Source organism: Portunus trituberculatus, chromosome 12 (assembly GCF_017591435.1).
Source record: "Portunus trituberculatus isolate SZX2019 chromosome 12, ASM1759143v1, whole genome shotgun sequence".
Taxonomy (NCBI): domain Eukaryota; kingdom Metazoa; phylum Arthropoda; class Malacostraca; order Decapoda; family Portunidae; genus Portunus; species Portunus trituberculatus.
In genome coordinates, this window is record NC_059266.1 from 10,219,839 (window position 1) to 10,242,338 (window position 22,500).

Genomic DNA, 22,500 nt, shown 5'->3' on the forward strand with positions numbered 1-22,500 from the left:
TATTGTTAGTGTTCCTTTTTTTGATCGTTACCATTCATTATTCATCTTCCTTACCATACCACCACCACCACCACCACCACCCCCACCACCACCACCACCACCACCCCCACCACCACCAACCACCACCACCACCCTGACCAGAACACAGCCCCTATTCCCAACACGGCAAAACGACACCCGCTCTTCTCCCTGTGTCAGCCAGCCGCCCATGCAGCGCCGCCCACACTGCTGGCCAGGCTGGAGGGCGCCCACAGCCTGCAGGAGCCCCACGCCTTATACCTAACACACACCAAACAAGCCAAAGATTATGTCATTGCCTTTCATTTTGTTAAGAATGCACGGCTTTTATGATTATCATCATCATCATCATCATCATTATTATTATCACTATCATCATTACGCACTGACATTTTTCTATTCTTCACTTCATCGTCTCCTTTGCTTAATCTCGTTTAATTCTCTCTCTCTCTCTCTCTCTCTCTCTCTCTCTCTCTCTCTCTCTGTATGAAGTAGAGAATGATGTGAGATTGTGTTGGAGAGAGAGAGAGAGAGAGAGAGAGAGAGAGAGAGAGAGAGAGAGAGAGAGAGAGAGAGAGAGAGAGAAGAGAACACGATGCAAAAGGATAAGACGAGAGATTATGAAAGAGGGAAGGAAGAGGGGAGAGGAGGAAAAGGGGGAGGCAGAGGCAGAGGAGGAGGATAAACCTTTGGGAGATTAGCCAACCACAAGGTCACCTCCACTCATCTCCCTCTCTCCCCTCTCCCTCTCCTTCTCCATAATGCCTCCCACTCCCTAAGCGAAGGAGTCACGACACACACACACACACACACACACACACACACACACACACACACAGGTGAAGTCAGAAAGGCTCGACTGACCAGAGTTATTTTATGTTTTTCTTCTTCTTCTTATTATTATTTATTTTTTATGATTATTTTTCTCCCTATCATTACTTCTTATCTTCTTTGACATCATCATTATTTGTTCATTAATTATCCTGATCACTTTCTAGATATATTTCCTATGTTCTTGCGTCACCTCTCTCTCTCTCTCTCTCTCTCTCTCTCTCTCTCTCTCTCTCTCTCTCTCTCTCGTAAATGTATCCTAAGAAATAAAAGAAGAAAATAAACCAAGTTACGATCTTTAAAAGATAGATAGATAGATAGATAGATAGATAGAGAGAGAGAGAGAGAGAGAGAGAGAGAGAGAGAGAGAGAGAGAGAGAGAGAGAGAGAGAGAGAGAGAGAGAGAGAGAGAGAGAGAGCATTTATTAGTGTGTGAATGGCGTGTGTGTGTGTGTGTGTGTGTGTGTGTGTGTGTGTGTGTGTGTGTGTGTGTGTGTGTGTGTGTGTGTGTGTGTGTGTGTGTGTGTGTGTGTGTGTGTGTGTGTGTGTGTGTGTGTGTGTGTGTGTGTGTGTGTGTGTGTGTGTGTGTGCATTAAAATGAAGAAGAACAAGAACAAGAAGAAGAACAAGAAGAAGGGAAGGAAGAAAGAGAGAGAGAGAGAGAGAGAGAGAGAGAGAGAGAGAGAGAGAGAGAGAGAGAGAGAGAGAGAGGGTGCACCTTCCCTTTCCCTCTCAACGACACACACACACACACACACACACACACACACACACACACACACACACACACACACACACACACACACACACACACACACGCACACACACACTCGCGCGCGCAACAAGTAAGTAAAATATGAACAAAAAGTGAATGTAGTACACAAGTATAAGCAACTCTCTCTCTCTCTCTCTCTCTCTCTCTCTCTCTCTCTCTCTCTCTCTCTCATGCTTGACCGGTTTCTTGGGAGTGGGGAAAAAAGAAAGTTAAACGGAAGTGCCACATTCTCTCTCTCTCTCTCTCTCTCTCTCTCTCTCTCTCTCTCTCTCTCTCTCTCTCTCTCTCTCTAAGAAATATTTTCCTATTTCCCTTCCCTCCCACACTGGCCTCCTTCTCGTTCACCTGGCTCCTCCTACTCCTACTCCTCCTCCTCCTCCTCCTCCTCCTCCCTATTCCTCCTCTTCCACGGTGACCTCAACGGAGGGAAGAGAATGAGCATTCCTCTCTCCTCGTCATCCTCCTACACTTCCACTTCATCCACCACCACACTTCTCTTTACCCTCCCTCCCTCCCTCTCTCTCTCTCTCTCTCTCTCTCTCTCTCTCTCTCTCTCTCTCTCTCTCTCACAGTTTCCTTGTAGTTTTAACTCTAACCTCCTTGTCCTCCTCCTCCTCTCTCCTCCTCCTCCTCCTCCTCCTCCTCCTCCTCCTCCCCCTCCTCCTCTTCCCGTCCTCTACGTCCTTCTAACCGCAATTCTAACCTGCCGCCCTAATAATAATAATAATGCCATAGATCTCTCTCTCTCTCTCTCTCTCTCTCTCTCTCTCTCTAAAAGTGCAATAATAAGGTGAATGAACGGTTATTGAGGTTAAGAGAGTGACACAGGCAGGTATAGCGAGGAGGAGGAGGAGGAGGAGGAGGAGGAGGAGGAGGAGGTAGAAAGTTTACAGGTAAATATATTCATTTTTTTATGTCAAGGTGAAAATGATTAAGTTTCATTTTACATGCATATTTCTATTTACTGGTATTTTTTAATGATTTTGTATTGTTGTTGTTGTTGATGATAACTGTGGTACGCATTGTAGCAGTAGCAGCAGCAGCAGCAGCAGTAGCAGCAGCAGTAGCAGTAGCAGCAGTAGCAGTAGCAGTAGTAGCAGTGCAGCAGTAGTAGCAGCCGTGGCAGTGGTGCAGCAGTAGCAGTAGCAGTAGCAGTTGTGGTGCCAGCAGTGGCAGTGCAGTGGTGGTGGTGGTGGTGGTAGCAGTAGCAGCAGGTAGTGGTAGCAGTAGCAGTAGCAGTAGTAGCAGTAGTGGTAGCAGTGGTAGTAGCAGTAGTAGTAGTGGTAGCAGTAGCAGTAGTAGTAGTAGTAGTAGTAGTAGTAGTAGTAGTAGTAGTAGTAGTAGTAGTAGTAGTAGTAGTAGTAGTAGTAGTAGTAGTAGTGATAGCAGTAGTAGCATTATGGTGATGGGTTAAGTAATAGGGAAACACGCTCTACCACACACACACACACACACACACACACACACACACACACACACACACACACACCATGACATCCTTTTCTGTAATAATTCATAACGGGAGGGGGAGGAGGAGGATGAGTAGGAGGTGATGGTGGTGGTGAAGGAGGAGAGAGAGAGAGAGAGAGAGAGAGAGAGAGAGAGAGAGAGAGAGAGAGAGAGAGAGAGAGAGAGAGAGAGAGAGAGAGAGAGAGAGAGAGAGAGAGAGAGAGAGAGAGAGAGAGAGCAGTCAAACACCCAGACACCTTAGAAGGAGGAGGAGGAGGAGGAGGAGGAGGAGGAGGAGGAGGAGGAGGAGGAGGAGGAGGAGGAGGAGGAGGAAGAGGGAGAGAAGGAGGAGGATTCGTTTCAAGAAGAACTTAAAAAAAACACACAAGAACGAGAGCAAGAATAAGAAAAAGAAAAATAGGAGGAGGAGGAAGTGCCAGATACCACTACTACGATAGCATGACAACTCCCTTTTCGCCCTCACCCCCCCTTCTCTCTCTCTCTCTCTCTCTCTCTCTCTCTCTCTCTCTCTCTCTCTCTCTCTCTGTGTGTGTGTGTGTGTGTGTGTGTGTGTGTGTGTGTGTGTGTGTGTGTGTGTGTGTGTGCGAAACTCGTCTTAGAAACAGTTAGGTGCTGGTGGTGGTGGTTTGTGGTTACCTGCTTGCTATCAATACCTATACACGTCCTTGAGAGAGAGAGAGAGAGAGAGAGAGAGAGAGAGAGAGAGAGAGAGAGAGAGAGAGAGAGAGAGAGAGAGAGAGAGAGAGAGAGAGAGAGAGAATCTTAAGTTATTCATCACACACACACACACACACACACACACACACACACACACACACACACACACACACACACACACACACATGGAGGAAAAAGTTGTGGAAATACATTAAAAAAAACATGACAAACGGAAATGTGATATCTGCAGTTGTGTGTGTGTGTGTGTGTGTGTGTGTGTGTGTGTGTGTGTGTGTGTGTGTGTGTGTGTGTGTCCCGTTAATGCAGAGAGAAAGAGAGAGAGAGAGAGAGAGAGAGAGAGAGAGAGAGAGAGAGTACAAAAATAGTTGCATCTTATCAAGTTGAAGTGTGAAAACAAAAACATTCCTCTCTCTCTCTCTCTCTCTCACGCACCACTTTCTACCTCTTCTCACGCCTTTTTGGAACACACGCTCTTGAAAACACTGGCAACGTGTGAAAACGGTGATATTCTCTTCGATAAGCTTGCCATCTCCAGTTCCTTTTCATTATTCCTTTTTTCCATGTTCTTTTCAGTATTTTTGTTATTTTGCAACCATCTTCTTCTTTTCTTTTTTCCCCTTTATTTCATTACTACTTTTTTCCATGTTTTTTTAATCATTCCTTTTCTTAGTTTATTAATATTTCCTTCTTTTCTTTTTATTTACTTATTTTTTGTGTCCTCGTCTCTTTCTTGTCCTTCACGACAGCCTGTCTCATTAAAAAATCACCATCCCTACCATCACCACCACCACCACCACCATCATCATCATTAATACCTGTAGAAGTTTTGAAAAGGGTTACGTTAATCTATCAAACTTAATGTGAGTTTTTTCTATCTTTTTTATGTATCCTTTTCCTCCCCTACCTATGAATTATCTCTGTTTTTGTCTGAAGTTTTATGTCATAATGATGAACGGTGTGTGTGTGTTTCACGGTTTGTTTGATCTGCTGCAGTCTCTGACGAGACAGCCAGACGTTACCCTACGGAACGAGCTCAGAGCTAATTATTTCCGATCTTCGGATAGGCCTGAGACCAGGCACACACCACACACCGGGACAACAAGGTCACAACTCCTCGATTTACATCCCGTACCTACTCACTGCTAGGTGAACAGGGGCTACACGTGAAAGGAGACACACCCAAATATCTCCACCAGGCCGGGGAATCGAACTCCGGTCCTCTGACTTGTGAAGCCAGTGCTCTAACCACTGAGCTACCGAGCGTGTGTGTGTGTGTGTGTGTGTGTGTGTGTGTGTGTGTGTTGATAAGTTACGTAACTGGGAAAACTATTATTAGCCAGCTACCTCCACCACCATCACTACCACCACCACCGCCATTACCACTGCCAACACCACCACCACTGCTGCTACTGCAACGATCGATACTTCTATAACAACAATAATAACAACAATAATAATAATACCACCTTCACCACCACCACAACTACCACCAGCACCACCATCAATACCACTGCCAACACCATCACCACTGCAGCTACTACAATAATTGATATTTCTACAATATCAACAACAACAATAACAATAACAACAACAATAATACCACCACCACCACAACCACCATCACACGGGTATTCCCACACAAACATCCCACCTACGCACCGTTACCTCCCTATCGCCCTGCCTCTCCCAGCCCTCCCTCATCTCTCCGCCGGGAACTGACGAGAGAGAGAGAGAGAGAGAGAGAGAGAGAGAGAGAGAGAGAGAGAGAGAGAGAGAGTGGGGGGGAGGGGAGGTAGATGTGTCGTGAGGAAGAGTGGCTGACGGGCCTGGAACACTCGTTATACTGTGCCGCCACGAGACTGATACGTAATCTTGACAGCCACCGGGCGGATAGAGCAGGGAAGTGGTGGTGGTGGTGGTTCATACTGATGTTGTTCAAGAGGAGGACAAGGAGGAAAATAAACAATTAAAGTGATAAGAAGAGAAGAGAAGAAAAGTGAGAAAGAAAAAGAAAACGAACAAGAACTTTACCACTTGAATAAAAATAACAATATAATGAGAAGACCACCACCACCACTACTATTACTACCCCTCCCACCACCACCACAATCACCACCGAACCATTGTTTACGCAAAGGTGCTCATTTAGCGCAAGGAGAAGGAGGAGGAGGAGGAAGAGGTTTATCTATCTCCGTCTCCCTGCACACCACCTCCTACTCTTTTCTTCCACTACCAAGCTCAATCTCTTTAGAGGGAAAAAGTCTACAAAATGACAAGAATAAATATTTACTTATGATGAAAGCGTAATTAACGATACGAGGAGAAAAATTTTGATATATATATATATATATATATATATATATATATATATATATATATATATATATATATATATATATATATATATATATATATATATATATATATATATATATATATATATATATATATATATATATATATATATATATATATATATATATATAGAGAGAGAGAGAGAGAGAGAGAGAGAGAGAGAGAGAGAGAGAGAGAGAGAGAGAGAGAGAGAGAGAGAGTGGTGGTAACATCTTGAATGCTAAGCTTTACCTATCCCTAATTATCAAAGCCAAAGTAGGTCACCAAAGCAGAGGTCATCAGATCAGATCACCGAGTCACCTTGACCACCACCACCACAACAACAACAACAACAACAACAACAACACATAAATAAATAGATAGATAGATACACAGACAGAAAACACGCGCTGGTAGACAGGTAGACACAGACGCAGATATATAGGTAGATAGATAGATATACATACATACATACGTACGTACAGTACATAAATACATTATTGATCACAGTTGACATGGATATCACACACACAAACACACACACACACACAGATAGACTGACTGATAGAGAGAAACATACGTACAGACACACACATATACATTATTGATCACAGTTGATATGGATATCATACAAAAATATACAAACACACTAGCACGCACGGATATGCACACACACACACACACACACACACACACACACACACCAAAGGAAATGAGTGTGCAAAAACAGTAAACCTGTATATATATATATATATATATATATATATATATATATATATATATATATATATATATATATATATATATATATAATGTATACTGTATACCTTGCTAACATGCTAAAAAGAATAATGAAACATTAGGAATATGTTGAAAAAGAAGACAGATAGGTGGAAACGCACAAATACAGATACATTTAAGAACAATAATTGGAGAAACAAGACCAGGTGTGCTAAATAATTCACCTGTCATCATGGAAACGCACGCGCGTACACACACACACACACACACACACAGGTGGACAGGTGAACGATTCGAGAGGAAATGAACAGGAGGTGACAGGTGATATAATTAGCCTAGATCATCACTACCACCACCACCACCACCATCAGTATAACTCACCGGTCGTGAAAATGGTGATGGTGTTATCATAGGACCATCACCACATGGCACAAGTCGGTGAGAATTATGAAAATAGTATGACAGACACACAGACAGGCAGGCAGAGAGAGCTATTTCCACCTCCTTCAGTCATCCCCCTGCTGAGGTGCTGGCAGGTAAATATTGCCTATACCTTGTGATGGCGGGCGTCCAGGTGGCTGCTGGTGCTGGCTGACTACTGGCCGCTGGCTGTTACTTCCTCCTGCGTGTGTGAGGTGAGCTGAGAGGCCACACAGAAGGGAAGGGCCACGGGACACACAAACACGCACGCACACACAAACACACTCACGGAGCGGCGCACATCACCTCCACGTCACGTCTCGAGGTATACTGAGCGTGTCGGACTGGGTCTCGGACTGTTGGGACGGTGAGGGTTGGCCGCTGGCTGGCTGCCTGGCTGGTGGGTTGGTTGGCTATGACCTCAATGCGGCCTCACTGGGAGACGAGAGCTGCCAGGTATATCCCAGTGTTGCCACAGGCTGCGTCTTTCCCCTTGACACCCAGCCACGCCAACATTCCTTCCCCACAGAACATTTTAAAAGGAATTTACACACTTCGCTACTTCCGTAAACACAATGCGCCGCGCTCTCCGCTCACTATTCTATCTCGCTCTGGATGTTTTGTCAGTTTCGCGTCTCTCTCTCTCTCTCTCTCTCTCTCTCTCTTTGTATGCATTTTCCAGCTATGTATGCTGTTTAGCGTTCGTTACTGTGTGTGTGTGTGTGTGTGTGTGTGGACTTCCCGCAAAGGGTGTATATTGGCGGATATGGCGGAGTTGGTGTGTTGCTGAGTTGGTATGTGCCAGGCAGGCAATGTCAAACAGAGTAAGTCCATTGGGAGGGAAGTTTCTTTTAATGCTTTTTGTCACGTGTGCCTCACTGTCTCGTGAACTGCTGCCTGTGTTTTTGTTGCTCTCTCTCTCTCTCTCTCTCTCTCTCTCTCTCTCTCTCTCTCTCTATCTATATATATATATATATATATATATATATATATATATATATATATATATATATATATATATATATATATATATATATATGTATATATATATATATATATATATATATATATATATATATATATATATATATATATATATATATATATATATATATATATATATATATATATATATATATATATATATATATATATATATATATATATATATATATATATATATATACACACAAAGAAAGAGAGAGAGAGAGAGAGAGAGAGAGAGAGAGAGAGAGAGAGAGAGAGAGAGAGAGAGAGAGAGCTATTTATTGTAACTTGTAAAGGAATAAGGAAGTTGTGATGATAAGTGGGAATGTTGCATGGCTGGCTGATTACCCCCTTTCCGTGTTTTGTTAACCTACTATTGTATTTAACTTTCTCTGCCTTGTTTGCTAGACTCATTGTTAATATTGTGATGGGTTGTAGGTTTGTGGTCTCTCTCTCTCTCTAGATGCCACACAGAATGAGGAACTGAGAGGACCATGTTAGGTGACAACCAGCTTGTCTCCTGCTTCTATTACTAATACTTCTACTGCATTAATCATTGTCCCCCCTACTTACTCCTCTTACAATTACTACTACTACTGTTACAGAAAATATTACCACAACATCATGCAAAAAGAAGGAAATCTATAAAGAAAACAAATAACTAAATAAAAAAGAATAACTTCAGAAAAGTTTCAATAAAACATGACATTTACATATGAATCATTTCACTTTATTATTTTTGATCATCTACATTCCATATCTACACGGTACAGTCTTGCTGATTGATACAGTAGAGAAATAAACATGTATCTCGTACGTACATCTCTTCAACAATCACAGAGGGGCTGATACAGGGAGAGACAAGGGAGAGGAGAGGGTGACAGGCAGTAGTAACCATGATATTTTCCACCTTTCTCCCGTCACTACCTTATAAAATTGATAATACAAGGCAATGGAGGCAATAACTTAAATATTTTCCCTTTCTCACCTCAAAATCTAATACAATCAATAATAAAAAGTGGCCTGGGGAAGTACTTGTAATATTTCATCTCATTCTCTCTCAAAATCTCAATAAAATCCACAAAATAAGCCATCAAGGACACTAACCATGAACATATCTCTCAATCTCTGCTCAAAATTTCAGTACAATCCACAAATAACACTACAGATGCAAAAAGGAGAAGAGATAGAGAAAAAAAACTACACCCCTGTTACATTCACTTTCTATCATCATCCCTTTAAAACTTTCTTCTATTAGGTTACAGTGTCCTTTCTTTCAGTCCTCCATCATTACACCGGCTAGGGTTACTCCTTAATTAACAGGCTATGATAGGTAGTGGTAGTCCATCTTTCACAGCGCTCCACAAGGGAAAAAGCTCGCTCAACAAGTCTACAAACAGCTCAGGTCTTGGGGCGCTTAGTATAAAAATTTGGCAAACATACGTAGTAGTAGTAGTAGTGGTACTAGTAGTGTAGTAGTAGTAGTAGTAGTAGTAGTAGTAGTAGTAGTAGTAGTAGTAGTAGTAGAGTCTTAGAAACAGAAGAGGAAACACCTTAAGACATATGCATACACATTACCTTGGAAAAATATATAACAACTCATCTCTGCATGACACAATAAGAAAATAATCACCACTTTTGTTGCCTTTCCTAATGTGGGCATGAATGTGGGGAGCCAGGGAGGGCCAAAGTCAGGGAGGAACCAGAGAGGTGGTACAGTACAGTTAGCTCTCTCAACACACTCCACAAACTTAGTCAGAGTGTGAAAGGTTAATTGAGTAGAGTGAGGGAGCCCTGGCAGGTGGTAGAGTAAGATCAGGCCTAGCAATGCACCTCACAGTTCAATATATAGGAGTGAGAGATCCCTGACAGAGGAGCAAGCCCTTCACATGTCCAATCCTCCCCACACAAGGATGCCAAAGGATTTCAGGAAGATAAGGGTGATGAGTTGTGTGTGCAGTCCTTTATTTCAAAATTGGAGAATTTGAAACGTTTAAACTCCGAGAGGAAAAAAAAGACAAAAAATTAAGCAACAAAAGTCAGACTCATCATTTCTTTTTCTCCCCGATTCACTTCAATATACACAAACAAAGGAACCAAACACAAACATACATGAAATAAATAACAAACTACATACATAATATTTTGTAATACACTTCTATCTATGTATCCCTCCTCTGCATTTCATATTCCAAGTTATCTATCTATGTATCAATTCACATATTCATTATAGTAGTGACCTTAAATACCATCCTGAATTAATCCTACATATCTACATCTCCCAGGAAGGTACAAGGTCATAATGGCAGAGGCAAGGGAGGGAGGCTGTGAGTGTGCTGGGGAGCTGTGCTGTTACTAGGACTGCTGCTGTGATGGGGTGCTATGAGGAATGGCTAGCTGGTGCTGCTGTTGTAAGGCTGTTAAGCTGTAATGCTGCACTGAGGCCCGGCTGAGTTCTTCTATGTGTGGTGGCTACTGCTGCTGTGTGTGTGTGTGTGTTTCACTTCACTGTTTGATCTGCTGCAGTCTCTGACAAGACAGCCAGACGTTACCCTACGGAACGAGCTCAGAGCTCATTATTTCCGATCTTCGGATAGGCCTGAGACCAGACACACACCACACACCGGGACAACAAGGTCACAACTCCTCGATTTACATCCCGTACCTACTCACTGCTACGTGAACAAGGGCTACACGTGAAAGGAGACACACCCAAATATCTCCACCCGGCCGGGGAATCGAACCCCGGCCCTCTGGCTTGTGAAGCCAGCGCTCTAACCACTGAGCTACCGGGCCGTGTGTGTGTGTGTGTGTGTGTGTGTGTTTCACTGTTTCACTGTTTGATCTGCTGCAGTCTCTGACGAGACAGCCAGACGTTACCCTACGGAACGAGCTCAGAGCTCATTATTTCCGATCTTCGGATAGGCCTGAGACCAGGCACACATCACACACCGGGACAACAAGGTCACAACTCCTCGATTTACATCCCGTACCTACTCACTGCTAGGTGAACAGGGGCTACACGTGAAAGGAGACACACCCAAATATCTCCACCCGGCCAGGGAATGGAACCCTGGTCCTCTGGCTTGTGAAGCCAGCGCTCTAACCACTGAGCTACCGGGCGTGTGTGTGTGTGTGTGTGTGTGTGTGTGTGTGTGTGTGTGTGTGTGTGTGTGTGTGTGTGCACGTGTGCATGTGTGTCTAAGTGTGGATAAAGATACTAGTGTTTATGTGGTAACAATAGTAATAGTAGCAGTAGTACTAGAAGTGAGTAATATAAGTATAGGTGTATATGAAAGTAATATAAGTAGTAGTAGTAGTAGTAGTAGTAGTAGTAGTAGTAGTAGCAGCAACCATACACTTCACAAGACACATCAGACTCAGAAGTTGTTATGCTGGTAATATTCACATGGACACAAATGAGAGGTGGTAGTGAGGGTAGTGGTAGCTGTAGGGTGGTGGTGGTGGTGGTGGTGGTGACATTTGGCTTCTCTAAAGACACCCAAGATACTGAACATCACTGAGGAGGTCCATGGAATTGAATACTGCTTAGTGGATCACATACTTGCCACTCCACACTTATAAATCTAGACAAGAGTGCACAAAAATATATTCAATTACAGGCAGGGAAGGAGAATGTGTGTGTGTGTGTGTGTGTGTGTGTGTGTGTGTGTGTGTGTGTGTGTGTGTGTGTGTGTGTGTGTGTGTGTGTGTGTGTGTGTGTGTGTGTGTGTGTGTGTAAGTAAGGGATAGCAATGTGGATTGATACATATAATAGCACTATATTGTACAGACAAGGCTGGTTGATGCTAGTGTGAAGGATGTATTGATGCATTTGTGTGTCGTGTCTCACGACAATCTAATTTGTATTTATTGTAAGACTAATGATTTTGGTTCAAGTGCTATTTTTTTTTTTTTTTCATTTCTTTCTTTTTCTCTCTTGTGTGATGGGATTTACAAGTCTCCATATCTTTCAGTTTCATTGTCTTCTAAGGTTGAAAGAGTTATTGTCACACTAAGGTAAGATTGAATAATATTTCACTTTCCCCACTCTCAGTATTCAAGGTTATATACAAGTAAGCTTCATCATCATTCACTTTCCCTGTCTCTCATGTTTCAAAATTCAGTGCTATGTACAAGTTTGAATGTTTCCTCCTTGTATTGTTTCCTGAAGCTTAAGCCATGCATCTGTTTCAACAGCACAACATGGGCACACCATACATACAAGCCAAACATTTCTTGTTTTTCTCCTACCATAACATTTCCTTACCACAACCTTCACTATTCTCCCTGCAGTAACATTCTACCACATGATTATGAGTATTATTAATAAATCTCTTAATCCCCTTCTGTCACATAACATACAACCTGAACATAAGTAGTTCTCACTGTCTTCTATTCATTAAAAGAAAATAAAGAACCAACAAGGAACTAAACTTTCTCTTTCCTTTTGCCATGAAATTCCCAAAATATTCAAAGTTGGGTGTTCCAGTGCTCAGTGAAGGTAAAGAATGAATTTCCTCTCTCTTCCCATCATGGAATTCTTAAGATGCATCAACTTCTAGGTGTCAAAGTGTCAAATATATACAGTGAAGAGGAGGACTAAAAATGTTCTCTTTATTTCTAGTTTAAAGCCATGAAAAAGACTTAAATTTTGGGAGACTTGAATTGAATGAGTGAAGACAGAGGAGGAGGAAAAAATGTTCTTCCTGTCTTCAGAATAATTAGTTAAGAGACAGAGTCAACATGATTTTCATCTGAGGTGAAACTGATGTGTTAAAACAAACATGAGACACCCACCGTGGATGTTAAGATTGTGATAGAAGTGGTGGTGGTGGTGGTGGTGGTGGTGGTGGTGGTGGTGGTGGTGGTGGTGGTGGTGGTGGTGGTGGTAGTAGTAGTGGTGGTGGTGGTGGTAAGGAGGATGGGAGGAAGGCTGCTGTTGTTACTATTGCTGTTGCTGTAGTTAATAATGCTGTTCATCCACCACAAACACTATTTCTCTCATCTTTATACAGCATTGGGGTTGAAGGTGGTGGTGATAATGGTGGTGGTGGTGGTGAGAAAGCTGGGAGGAAGGTTGTTGGTGCCAACTTTGCTGTATATAGTAATTGTTCCTCCCGGCACATGCAGTATCTCTCCATCTTAGGCTGCCTTGGGATCAAAGGTGGTCAGGTCAGGCCACTTCCAGGTCTTGGGGAGTGCTGAGCAGCTGTCATAGTTGTAGTTGTACTGCTGGTCTTCGATGAATTTAAACAGGTCCTTTGGCTGAGGGTACGTGGACGCAATGCCTGCAAGGGAGGGCAGGGTCAGACCAATCCTTCATCACCAATTATCAAAAACTGAAGGTTGTTTCTACCACCAACTTTAAGAAATAAAGGATAAAACAAAACAAAAAATAAAAGTTCCAGGTTTTCTTAATGTTAATTTGTTTTGTGCATCAGTTTTTGTTGGTGTTCATAATGTGACTGAGGGGTTTGGCAAAGTTTGGATATATCAAGAACAGTAATGTAAGACTAATGCTAAATAAAATAATGGTTATGTTTTCTGAATTGATCATAGTCTGCTTTATGCATCAGTTTTCTTTAGTCTTATTGATCTACTTGTACATGTGACTGCAAAGGTTTTATGGGTTAAGGTTTATTAAGAACACCAAAGCAAGGCTGGTACTAAAAACACACTCAGAAACAGTCAATATTGTCCCTTCAATCTGAGTGGGTTAATGCACTGACTGACTCACAACACTACTCATTCATCTCTACATACAACACAAGTTGCTCTAACAATACACTGATGCAATGTCTATCTCTTCATAAAGACTGGAAACTACCATATACAATTCTATTAATTTAATGTAATAACTTATCAACCTCAATTTATTTAGGATTTATTTTAGGTTTGATTTTATCTATAACTCTAGTGATGCAAGACTTAACTTCAAAGAGTAAAGAAACTGTTGAACATTTCCTTTTCTTTAATTTTTTCAGCAATACTAACTCCTATTTATGACTAGAATAAAGCAAGACTATATGTCCTTCAACTTGTCACTTTAAGTTATAGACTCGACAGTACTGTAACAGTAATCATACAACTTTTACTTATTTACAACTACAGCAATGCAAGACTAAACTTCAAAACTCATATCATTATCAGCCTAACCACTCAGAACTACAGAGAGAATAAATCAATATCAAAGGGGCACCACAACCTTTTCAAACAGGGAAGGGTAGGTGATAAGGTGTGACAAGGTGTTGGGGAATGTGCACCCAACCTCATAACTCAGGTCCAACTCTTTAAATCATAACACCACCACCACAACAATACTGCACAGTGATGGGGAGGGGAGGGGAGGGTGCAGTGCTTGAGGGGATCAGAAAGACGGGAGGAATGACTGTGAAATGGGAGGGGAGGGGAGGGGAAGGGAGAGAAGAGAAGAGAAGAGAAGAGAAGAGAAGAGAAGAGAAGGGAAGGGAAGGGAAGGAAGGAAGGGAAGGGAAGGGAGGGGAGGGTGCACATTGATAGCACTGAGAGGGACAAGGAAAGGTAAGAGAGTACACAAGTAAAGGCAGGGAAGACTTAACAAGATGGTAGGAACTGTACAACAAATTGTGTTCCTGTGGTGATCTCAAAGTCCACCTCTTGCAAAATGTGATGCAAGGTAATGTAGGATAAGGAAACTAAACTATAGATTACACTTGACAGAACACACAACAGAAGTGAGTGCAAGAGATATTAATATTAATATTAGATAATGAATCACTGACAAGTACTAACACACACACACACACACACACACACACACACACACACACACACACACACACACACACACACACATGTTCCCAGGAAAAGTAAGGAAAAATGGATAGACCGGTAAGGAATAAATTACCAAATTCAAAATATGTTGATGAGGCCCTGGGAGTAAAGCCGAAAGTGGCCAGTCAAAGCATGAGTCCAGCTTCAACAGGGGCAACATTGCAAGGTAGATTGGTGATGTTGGAGAAGAGATTTGAGGAGTTAGTGAAGGAATTAAAAGTTCAGAGGAGTGAGGAGGAGCAGGATAGAGAATTCCGCAAGGCTTTGAAGGAAAGAGTTAAGAGACTGGAGGAAAATGAAAAACGATTGGTGGATGAGAATGCGCATTTGAAGGTGGAGGTTGAAAAATACAAGAGACGGTTGGAGGAGAAAATGGAGAGAGTAGTAAAGGAGAAAGATGACTTTAAGGAAATGATTAGTGAGCAGAATGAAAGGCTTGAAAGGAAATGGGAACTGAAGAAAACACAATGGACTGAGTCGAGGGAAGCAGAGATGGTTGGATTACAAGAAATAATTAAAGATCAGTTGAAGGAAGACAAAAAAGAAAGGTCCAAGGAACTGGTTAATGTAATGAAGAATAAGGAAACATTGATAAGGGAAATAGCAGAAAAGAAGAAGAGTGTGTTAATATTTGGGATGAAAGAACAAAATATAACATATAAGTCGAAGAGAATTAAGGAAGAATTGAAAACGGTAAGAGATCTGTTCAAAAATCTAAATGATGATGAAAAAAGACCTACAAGAAGAAGTGGAAGAGATCCATAGACTGGGTCCGTATAAGGAGGGAGTGAACAGACCGATTAAAGTAGTACTGAAGTCACAACAATCTGCGGAGGATGTCCTATATAGAACATCAAAGTTAAGAGAGATAGAAGGTTGTAAAGAGGTGTTTGTGAGAAAGAATAGAAATGAGGAAGAGAGGAGAAGATATAAGGAATTGGTGGAAGAGGCGAGAAGGAAAAATGATGAGCGGTCTGAGGAGGAAAGAGAAAGTTTTTGGAGAGTTATAGGAGAGAGAGTCAGAAAGTGGTATGTGGAAAGAAGGAATACGGAGGAACCCCTAGAGGGAGCAGTGGGTGGACCGTAATGTATACTAATATAGATGGGATACTGTCAAGTAGATTGGAATTGCAAGACTATATGATGGTGGAGAAGCCTGATATCGTGTGTTTGACTGAGACAAAATTGCATGAAAAAACAAAGATAAATTTGGATAATAAATATAATATATGGAGAAAGGATAGGGAGAGTAAAGGTGGAGGAGGAGTTATGATTATGACGAAGAAATAAATAAATGTGGATAAGGTTTGGTATGGGAAGAACAACGCAGAAGTGATAAGCATAAGGATAAAAAGTGATGGAAAAGAATTAATAATCATGGTGACCTATGTACCTCCTAAAACAAATTCTTGGACATTAAGGGAATACGACAATATGATCAAGGATACTTTACAGAGTTTGGAAAGTGTATTATCTGGAAAAAGAAAGGTGATACTAGTAGGAGATTTTAATTGTAAGGAGGTGGATTGGGAAAATCTAGTAAGTGGTGTTGGAGAAGAAGCATGGGAGAGAGATTTCTTAATCTAATGATGGAAAATATGATGGAACAGAGGGTGAAGGAAAATACTAGATATAGAGGAGATGATGAACCGGCTAGACTGGATTTGGTGTTAACAAGAGAAGTGTACCTATGTGGAGATATACAATACAAGTGTCCTTTGGGAAAGAGTGATCATGTGGTTATGGAAATGCAGATAGCAACAACACAGCGAAGGAAGGACGAGACATACAGGAGTGGTAGATTGAATTATAGAAAGATGGACACAGAAAGTTTGAAAAATTATTTCAGAAAATTAGATTGGGAGGAGATGTTACAAATCAGAGAAGTGCAAAAAAAATATGAGATTTTATGAAATATTATAAAGAAGGAGTTATGAAATTTGTACCAAAGTATAAACCAAGAGAGGAAGGAAGAAAGGATTGGTTTAATGCAACTTGTGTTAAGGCTAAGGAAAAGAGAGATGTGGCTTGGAAAAGATGGAAAAGAGCAGGAATATACTAAATAAGGAGAATTATAGAGTGGCAAGAAATGAGTATGTGAGGGTAAGGAGGAGGAAGAAAGAAAATTTGAAAAAGATATTGTAGACAAGAGTAAGGAACATCCAAAATTGTTTTACAGGTTCATAAATGGTAAACTTAAAAGAGAGAGTCCATTGAAAGATTAAAAGGAGAGCAAGGGATAGTAGATGACCCTAAGAATATAGCGGAATTGCTAAATAATAGGTTTCAGCAAGTATTTACTAAAGAAACAATGTTTGTAAAGCCACAGAATGTACAAGGAAATGTGCACATGGAGGACATTAAGATACCTAAAAGGAGTTATATAAAATGTTGGAGGAACTTAAAGATGATAAAGCGATGGGACCAGATGAAGTTTCAGGAAAATTATTGAAGGAGTGTAGAGAAGAATTGATTGATCCATTATATGATATTATAAGGTGTTCATTAGAAACAGGGGAAGTACCAGTAGAGTGGAAGAGAGCTGAAGTGGTGCCCATTTATAAGGGAGGCAGTAAGGAAGAGCCTCTTAACTATAGACCTGTGTCTCTAACAAGTGTGGTCGGTAAGATTTGTGAGAGGGTGATAAAGAAATATTGGATACGGTTCCTGGAGGATCATAAGTTATTATCGGATCATCAATTTGGCTTCAGGAAAGGGAGGTCATGTGTAACAAATCTACTGAGCTTTTATTCAAGAGTGGTTGACAAAATACAGGAGAGAGAGGATGGATGGACTGTGTATATTTGGATTTAAAGAAAGCTTTTGACAAGGTACCTCACGAGAGACTGTTATGGAAAGTAGAGATTTATGGAGGACTGAAAGGAAAAGTGTTAAAGTGGATGGAAAACTACTTGAGATGGAGGGAGATGAGAACGGTAATAAGGGATGCAAGGTCGGACTGGTTGGTGGTGGAGAGTGGAGTCCCACAAGGCTCAGTGCTGGCACCAATACTTTTCCTGGTATATATAAATGACATGCCAGAGGAGTAAACAGTTATATTAATTTGTTTGCGGATGATGCGAAGTTGTGTAGGTGTGTGAAGAGTGAAGAAGATTGTGAAATTTTACAGGCAGACCTGGATAAGATTTGGGAGTGGAGCAAGAGGTGGCAAATGGAATTTAATCTGAGCAAAAGTCATGTGATGGAGATGGGAAAGAGTGGAAGACGGCCAAGAGGGTCATATAAGATGGGTGAAGAAGTAGTGTTGAAAAAGGTGGAAAAGGAAAAGGATTTGGGAGTGATAATACAAGACCATGGGCAGTTTGAGGCTCATATTGATAAGATGTTTGGAGAAACGTATAATTTGATAAAAATATTGGATTAGCCTTCCATTATATGGATAAAGATATGATGAAGAAATTAATTAGTATGGTAATTAGACCAAGATTGGAATATGCTGGAGTGGTTTGGTCCCCTTATAAAAAGAAGCATATAAGGAAGTTGGAGAGATTGCAGAGAATGGCAACAAAAATGGTTCCGGAATTGGCAGAAATGACCTATGAGGAGAGATTAAAAGAAATGAATTTGCCTACCTTGGAACAAAGAAGAGAAAGAGGAGATTTAATACAGGTTTATAAACTGTTGAATGGACTGGATGAAGTGGATAATGAGCAAATGATGTTGAGAGAGGAAAACTTAAGTAGAACTACAAGATCGCATAGTAAAAAGATAGCCAAGGAATATGCTTGAAGGATGTGAAAAAATATAGTTTCCCACAAAGATGTGTGGAGGTGTGGAATGGTTTGAGTGAGGAGGTTGTGTCAGCAAGGAGTGTGCATAGTTTTAAAGGAAAGTTGGATGTGTGTAGATATGGAGACGGGGCCACACGAGTATGATACCCAGGCCCTGTAAAATTACAACTAGGTGAATACAACTAGGTGAATACAACTAGGTGAATACACACACACACACACACACACACACACACACACACACACACACACACACACACACACACACACACACACAGAGTCACAGCAGCAAGGAGGAATTCATGACAGACAGTAGCAGCAGCGTCATGATATTTCCTGTTATGGCCTGAAGCCTCATCACTATTCCCCGCAAACACAGTGGCTGGTTTGTATAAGTGGCAAGGTGAGGAGTTAGTGTGAGGCAGAATTATGATCAAACTCAAACTCTTTCTTCCTGTCTCAAGGTTAGTGTAGCTGAGAAAGACTTGCACAATCTAAACATGCCTTTCTTTTATTTATCAACACTTGCTATTGCATTTCTGAGATCTTTATTCTCTCATATGGTCTACTATTAATGAAACTAAGTTTTTTTTTAATGTGTGTGTGTGTGTGTGTGTGTGTGTGTGTGTGTGTGTGTGTGTGTGTGTGTGTGTGTGTGTGTGTGTGTGTGAGTGAGTGGTCAAGTGTACATATAACGTGCACAATCCAAATGTATCTTTCTTCTGCTTATTAACACTTGCCATTGCACTTTCTAAGCTCTTTGTCATCTCATACTGTGTTGTCTTTTCTTTTCTTCTGTGGAAACACATTTAAAAAACACCACCAGAATTGTAACAATGATGAAAGTGATTTTTATAACACTTGATGATAACAGATGATTTCTAAGATGAGAATTATAATGATGATGAGAGATGATTTTTATGACAAAAATTATAAGGATGATAACGAAATCTAATGGTATTCAGCAATAACAATTCAACATTTCTAAAATTAGTATAAAATTATCTTTCTTTTCCTTTCAATCATTATTTTCTCATATAAAAAATAATATTTTTTTTCAAACAAATATATCTTTATTTCTTGTCTTTAACAACTACTTCAAGCTGGCAAATCTGTAATCACAACAAAACAAAGCATGCAGGGAGGGAGAGGTGCTGGGGCAAATCAGGGTGTTGGATACTAAGCGGGTGTAGAGAGGGGCATCAAAACACACGATCAAACACTTCAAATCAACCCCAGTATTCTGAAACACCTCTGCACTGCACCTCCACTACTTTCAAAGGCTCTTGTTGATGCTATACAACTTTTTAAGGGTGTATTTACAGTTTAGGTGACAGATTAACAAGATTCCTTCATTATTTTCAGAAGAAACAGACTTGAAAACCAAGCTAATCATCTCTGAGGCCTTTAAAAATAGTGGTGGTACGAGAACAGAAGGCTTGTGAACACTGGGCCAAGACCGACAAGTAAAGAGGTGCACACATCAGTACAAATATGTGTGACACACTCCATGCAAGTGGCTGCTGCTGCTGCTGGTGCAGGCATCAAGAACAGAGCTTACTGTCATGCGGCCTAAAGCTTTGGCCAGGAGTAGACTGAGGGGAGGGCAGCACCATAGTGATAGTCATACTGCTGAGCTTGTATGAAATCAGCAATGTTCTTGGGTTGGGGGTAAACAGAAGCTATGCCTGCAAGTGTGGGGGTGAGGGTAGTATGGAGTTAGTTCCTGAATTAGTTTTCTTTCTTCCTCCCTTCCTTCCACCTTTCTTGTCTGCCCAGTCACGCCTCATGTCACACACCACACACCAAACTCACTCGCTTGGCTACACTATTTACAGTCTGACTCAGATAATGCACTAATATTTCCTCTCCTGGCTATACTATTCATCGTCTAGCTAGGTTAATGCACTAATATTTCCCAAGCTTGTTTCCTCTACTTCCTTCAATCAGAGTGGGATTTGTGTAGCTTTAAGGAAATAACTATTCATCATTCTACGAGTAGATAATTCTCAGCATAATCTTCTGTACACTTATCAACAAGGATGTGTTTTCTGTGCTGGTTGCTAAGTCAGGTCTCTTAATTATTCCTTTTGTCTACTAGATAATCATCACCTGTTATCTATGGCACACCCGTCATTAGTGAGACCAACACAAGACTACTAGTAATACCAGATCACAGACTAACACACTCAATTTCTTGTTTTACAATTAATTCATCTTCATGTTAGCTTATTACACTGACAGCTAGCTGATTCACTTTACTTCCATCTCTCTCTCTCTCTCTCTCTCTCTCTCTCTCTCTCTCTTCATTTCTCTAAAGCTTCCTTGAGTGTGAGGGTTGGTGTTGGCTGGTGCCTTGTAGCAGAGATGATGTGTGCAGCACAAGACACTCTATGTAGCACTCTCAAGCACAACCAGACAGGCTTCCTAAGTCTATTTCCTGCTGCTCAATTAGTTTATTGCATGTTGTGACAATGATTCATGTTTTTTTTTTGTATTTTCTTTTTCCTATTTAATTATTAAAGAAGTTATATCCAAATTGTTGTGAGATTTTTTTCTTTTCCCTTTTTTTTTTTTTCTTCATTCCAGATAGATACATGCAAACTGAAGTTGTTGTTTTTTTAAATGTCATTCCAAAAATCAAACACACAAACCAAATTATGTGCTTGAAAATTATGAATATACTGTGAGTGCAGATATTGCAATAAATCATACATATATACAAAGTTTGGCCACACACGCCATGATCAAGTAAGGGAAAAATGCATTACATTTCTGGAAAATATTTCTGAAATTCATAGATGAAAACAGGAATTAATAAAGCGTGCATGAATATTGTAATAAATCATGTGTATATACACAGTTTGGTGACATACCACAGCCAAGTTAGAAAGAATGCATCATATTTCCTGCTTGTCATAAAAATGAAACTGAAAATAAGATCATGAGTGGACAAAACTGCTTCCTCTGTGTCTGTCTTCCTCCAGCGAGGCACACCACCACTGACAACTTTACCCTGGTTAAGTACATACATAAATGACACAAACCTAGTCACAATTTTTCCAGTGGGATGCCAACCAACTACCATTACCAATTTCATCCTGGTATACAAATGCAGATACAGCTAAAGTCTTTTATCATAAAACCTTCAATATTCCATTGACTAATCTTTCTTTCATATGCATAGGTGGTTCTATATAAAGTCCAAATTCATAGGTTTGTCAAGGTTTCAGAGACTAATCTCCCACTATCACACTATAAAGGATACTTTATAAAGATTTGAGTGACTAATCTCTCCTTTAGACTCACAACAAGCAACATGCACTCAACTTGTGGCTAAGGGAGGTGTGCTGAAATAAAGAACTTAAATTTGGGATGAGGAAAATAAACACACCTTTAGGAATAATTGTACAAATTGACTCAAAGCAAAACATTACAATGCCAAGGTTGCATTTTGAAACACTTTCTTTCTCCATCCACACTATTTCACACAAGCCAGAGTGATGAGCAGGGTAGTTCTTAAGGGTGTTCTTACCTATCAATGATGTATTTTGATATGCTTTCTGTGCTTTCTTCTGCTATCATTACTTTTTTCAAAGGTAACAGAGATAAGCAGGGGTATTTTTACCTACTAATGTTGAATCCTTGCTAACTTTTGTATTCTTAGACTGTCCTACA

At 40.8% G+C, this 22,500-nt stretch overlaps 2 protein-coding genes and 1 long non-coding RNA gene across 7 annotated transcripts in view; all 3 read right to left on the bottom strand.

Annotated features, from left to right (window-relative positions):
• The window catches only part of LOC123502780, a 20,296-nt gene extending 17,184 nt beyond the window's left edge, over positions 1-3,112 (bottom strand). The window contains exon 1 of the long non-coding RNA XR_006674222.1: positions 3,061-3,112. This is a non-coding gene — a long non-coding RNA (uncharacterized LOC123502780). The remainder of the gene's footprint in view (positions 1-3,060) is intronic.
• Positions 1-7,781, bottom strand: part of LOC123502776 (solute carrier organic anion transporter family member 4A1-like) — a 24,965-nt gene extending 17,184 nt beyond the window's left edge. The window contains exon 1 of the mRNA XM_045252027.1: positions 7,401-7,781. The gene's annotated coding sequence lies outside the window, so the exon portion shown is untranslated. The remainder of the gene's footprint in view (positions 1-7,400) is intronic.
• Positions 7,782-11,891: 4,110 nt separating this feature from the next.
• The window catches only part of LOC123502777 (NADP-dependent malic enzyme-like), a 54,378-nt gene continuing 43,769 nt past the window's right edge, over positions 11,892-22,500 (bottom strand). For 4 of the 5 annotated variants that reach the window (XM_045252028.1, XM_045252030.1, XM_045252032.1 and 1 more), the window contains exon 12: positions 11,892-13,545. In XM_045252028.1, the coding sequence (XP_045107963.1) occupies positions 13,400-13,545 (146 nt within the window). In that variant the 3' untranslated portion in view covers positions 11,892-13,399. Of the gene's footprint in view, positions 13,546-20,383; positions 20,511-22,500 lie in introns of all 5 variants that reach the window. The other variant, XM_045252029.1, reaches the window with a different exon arrangement.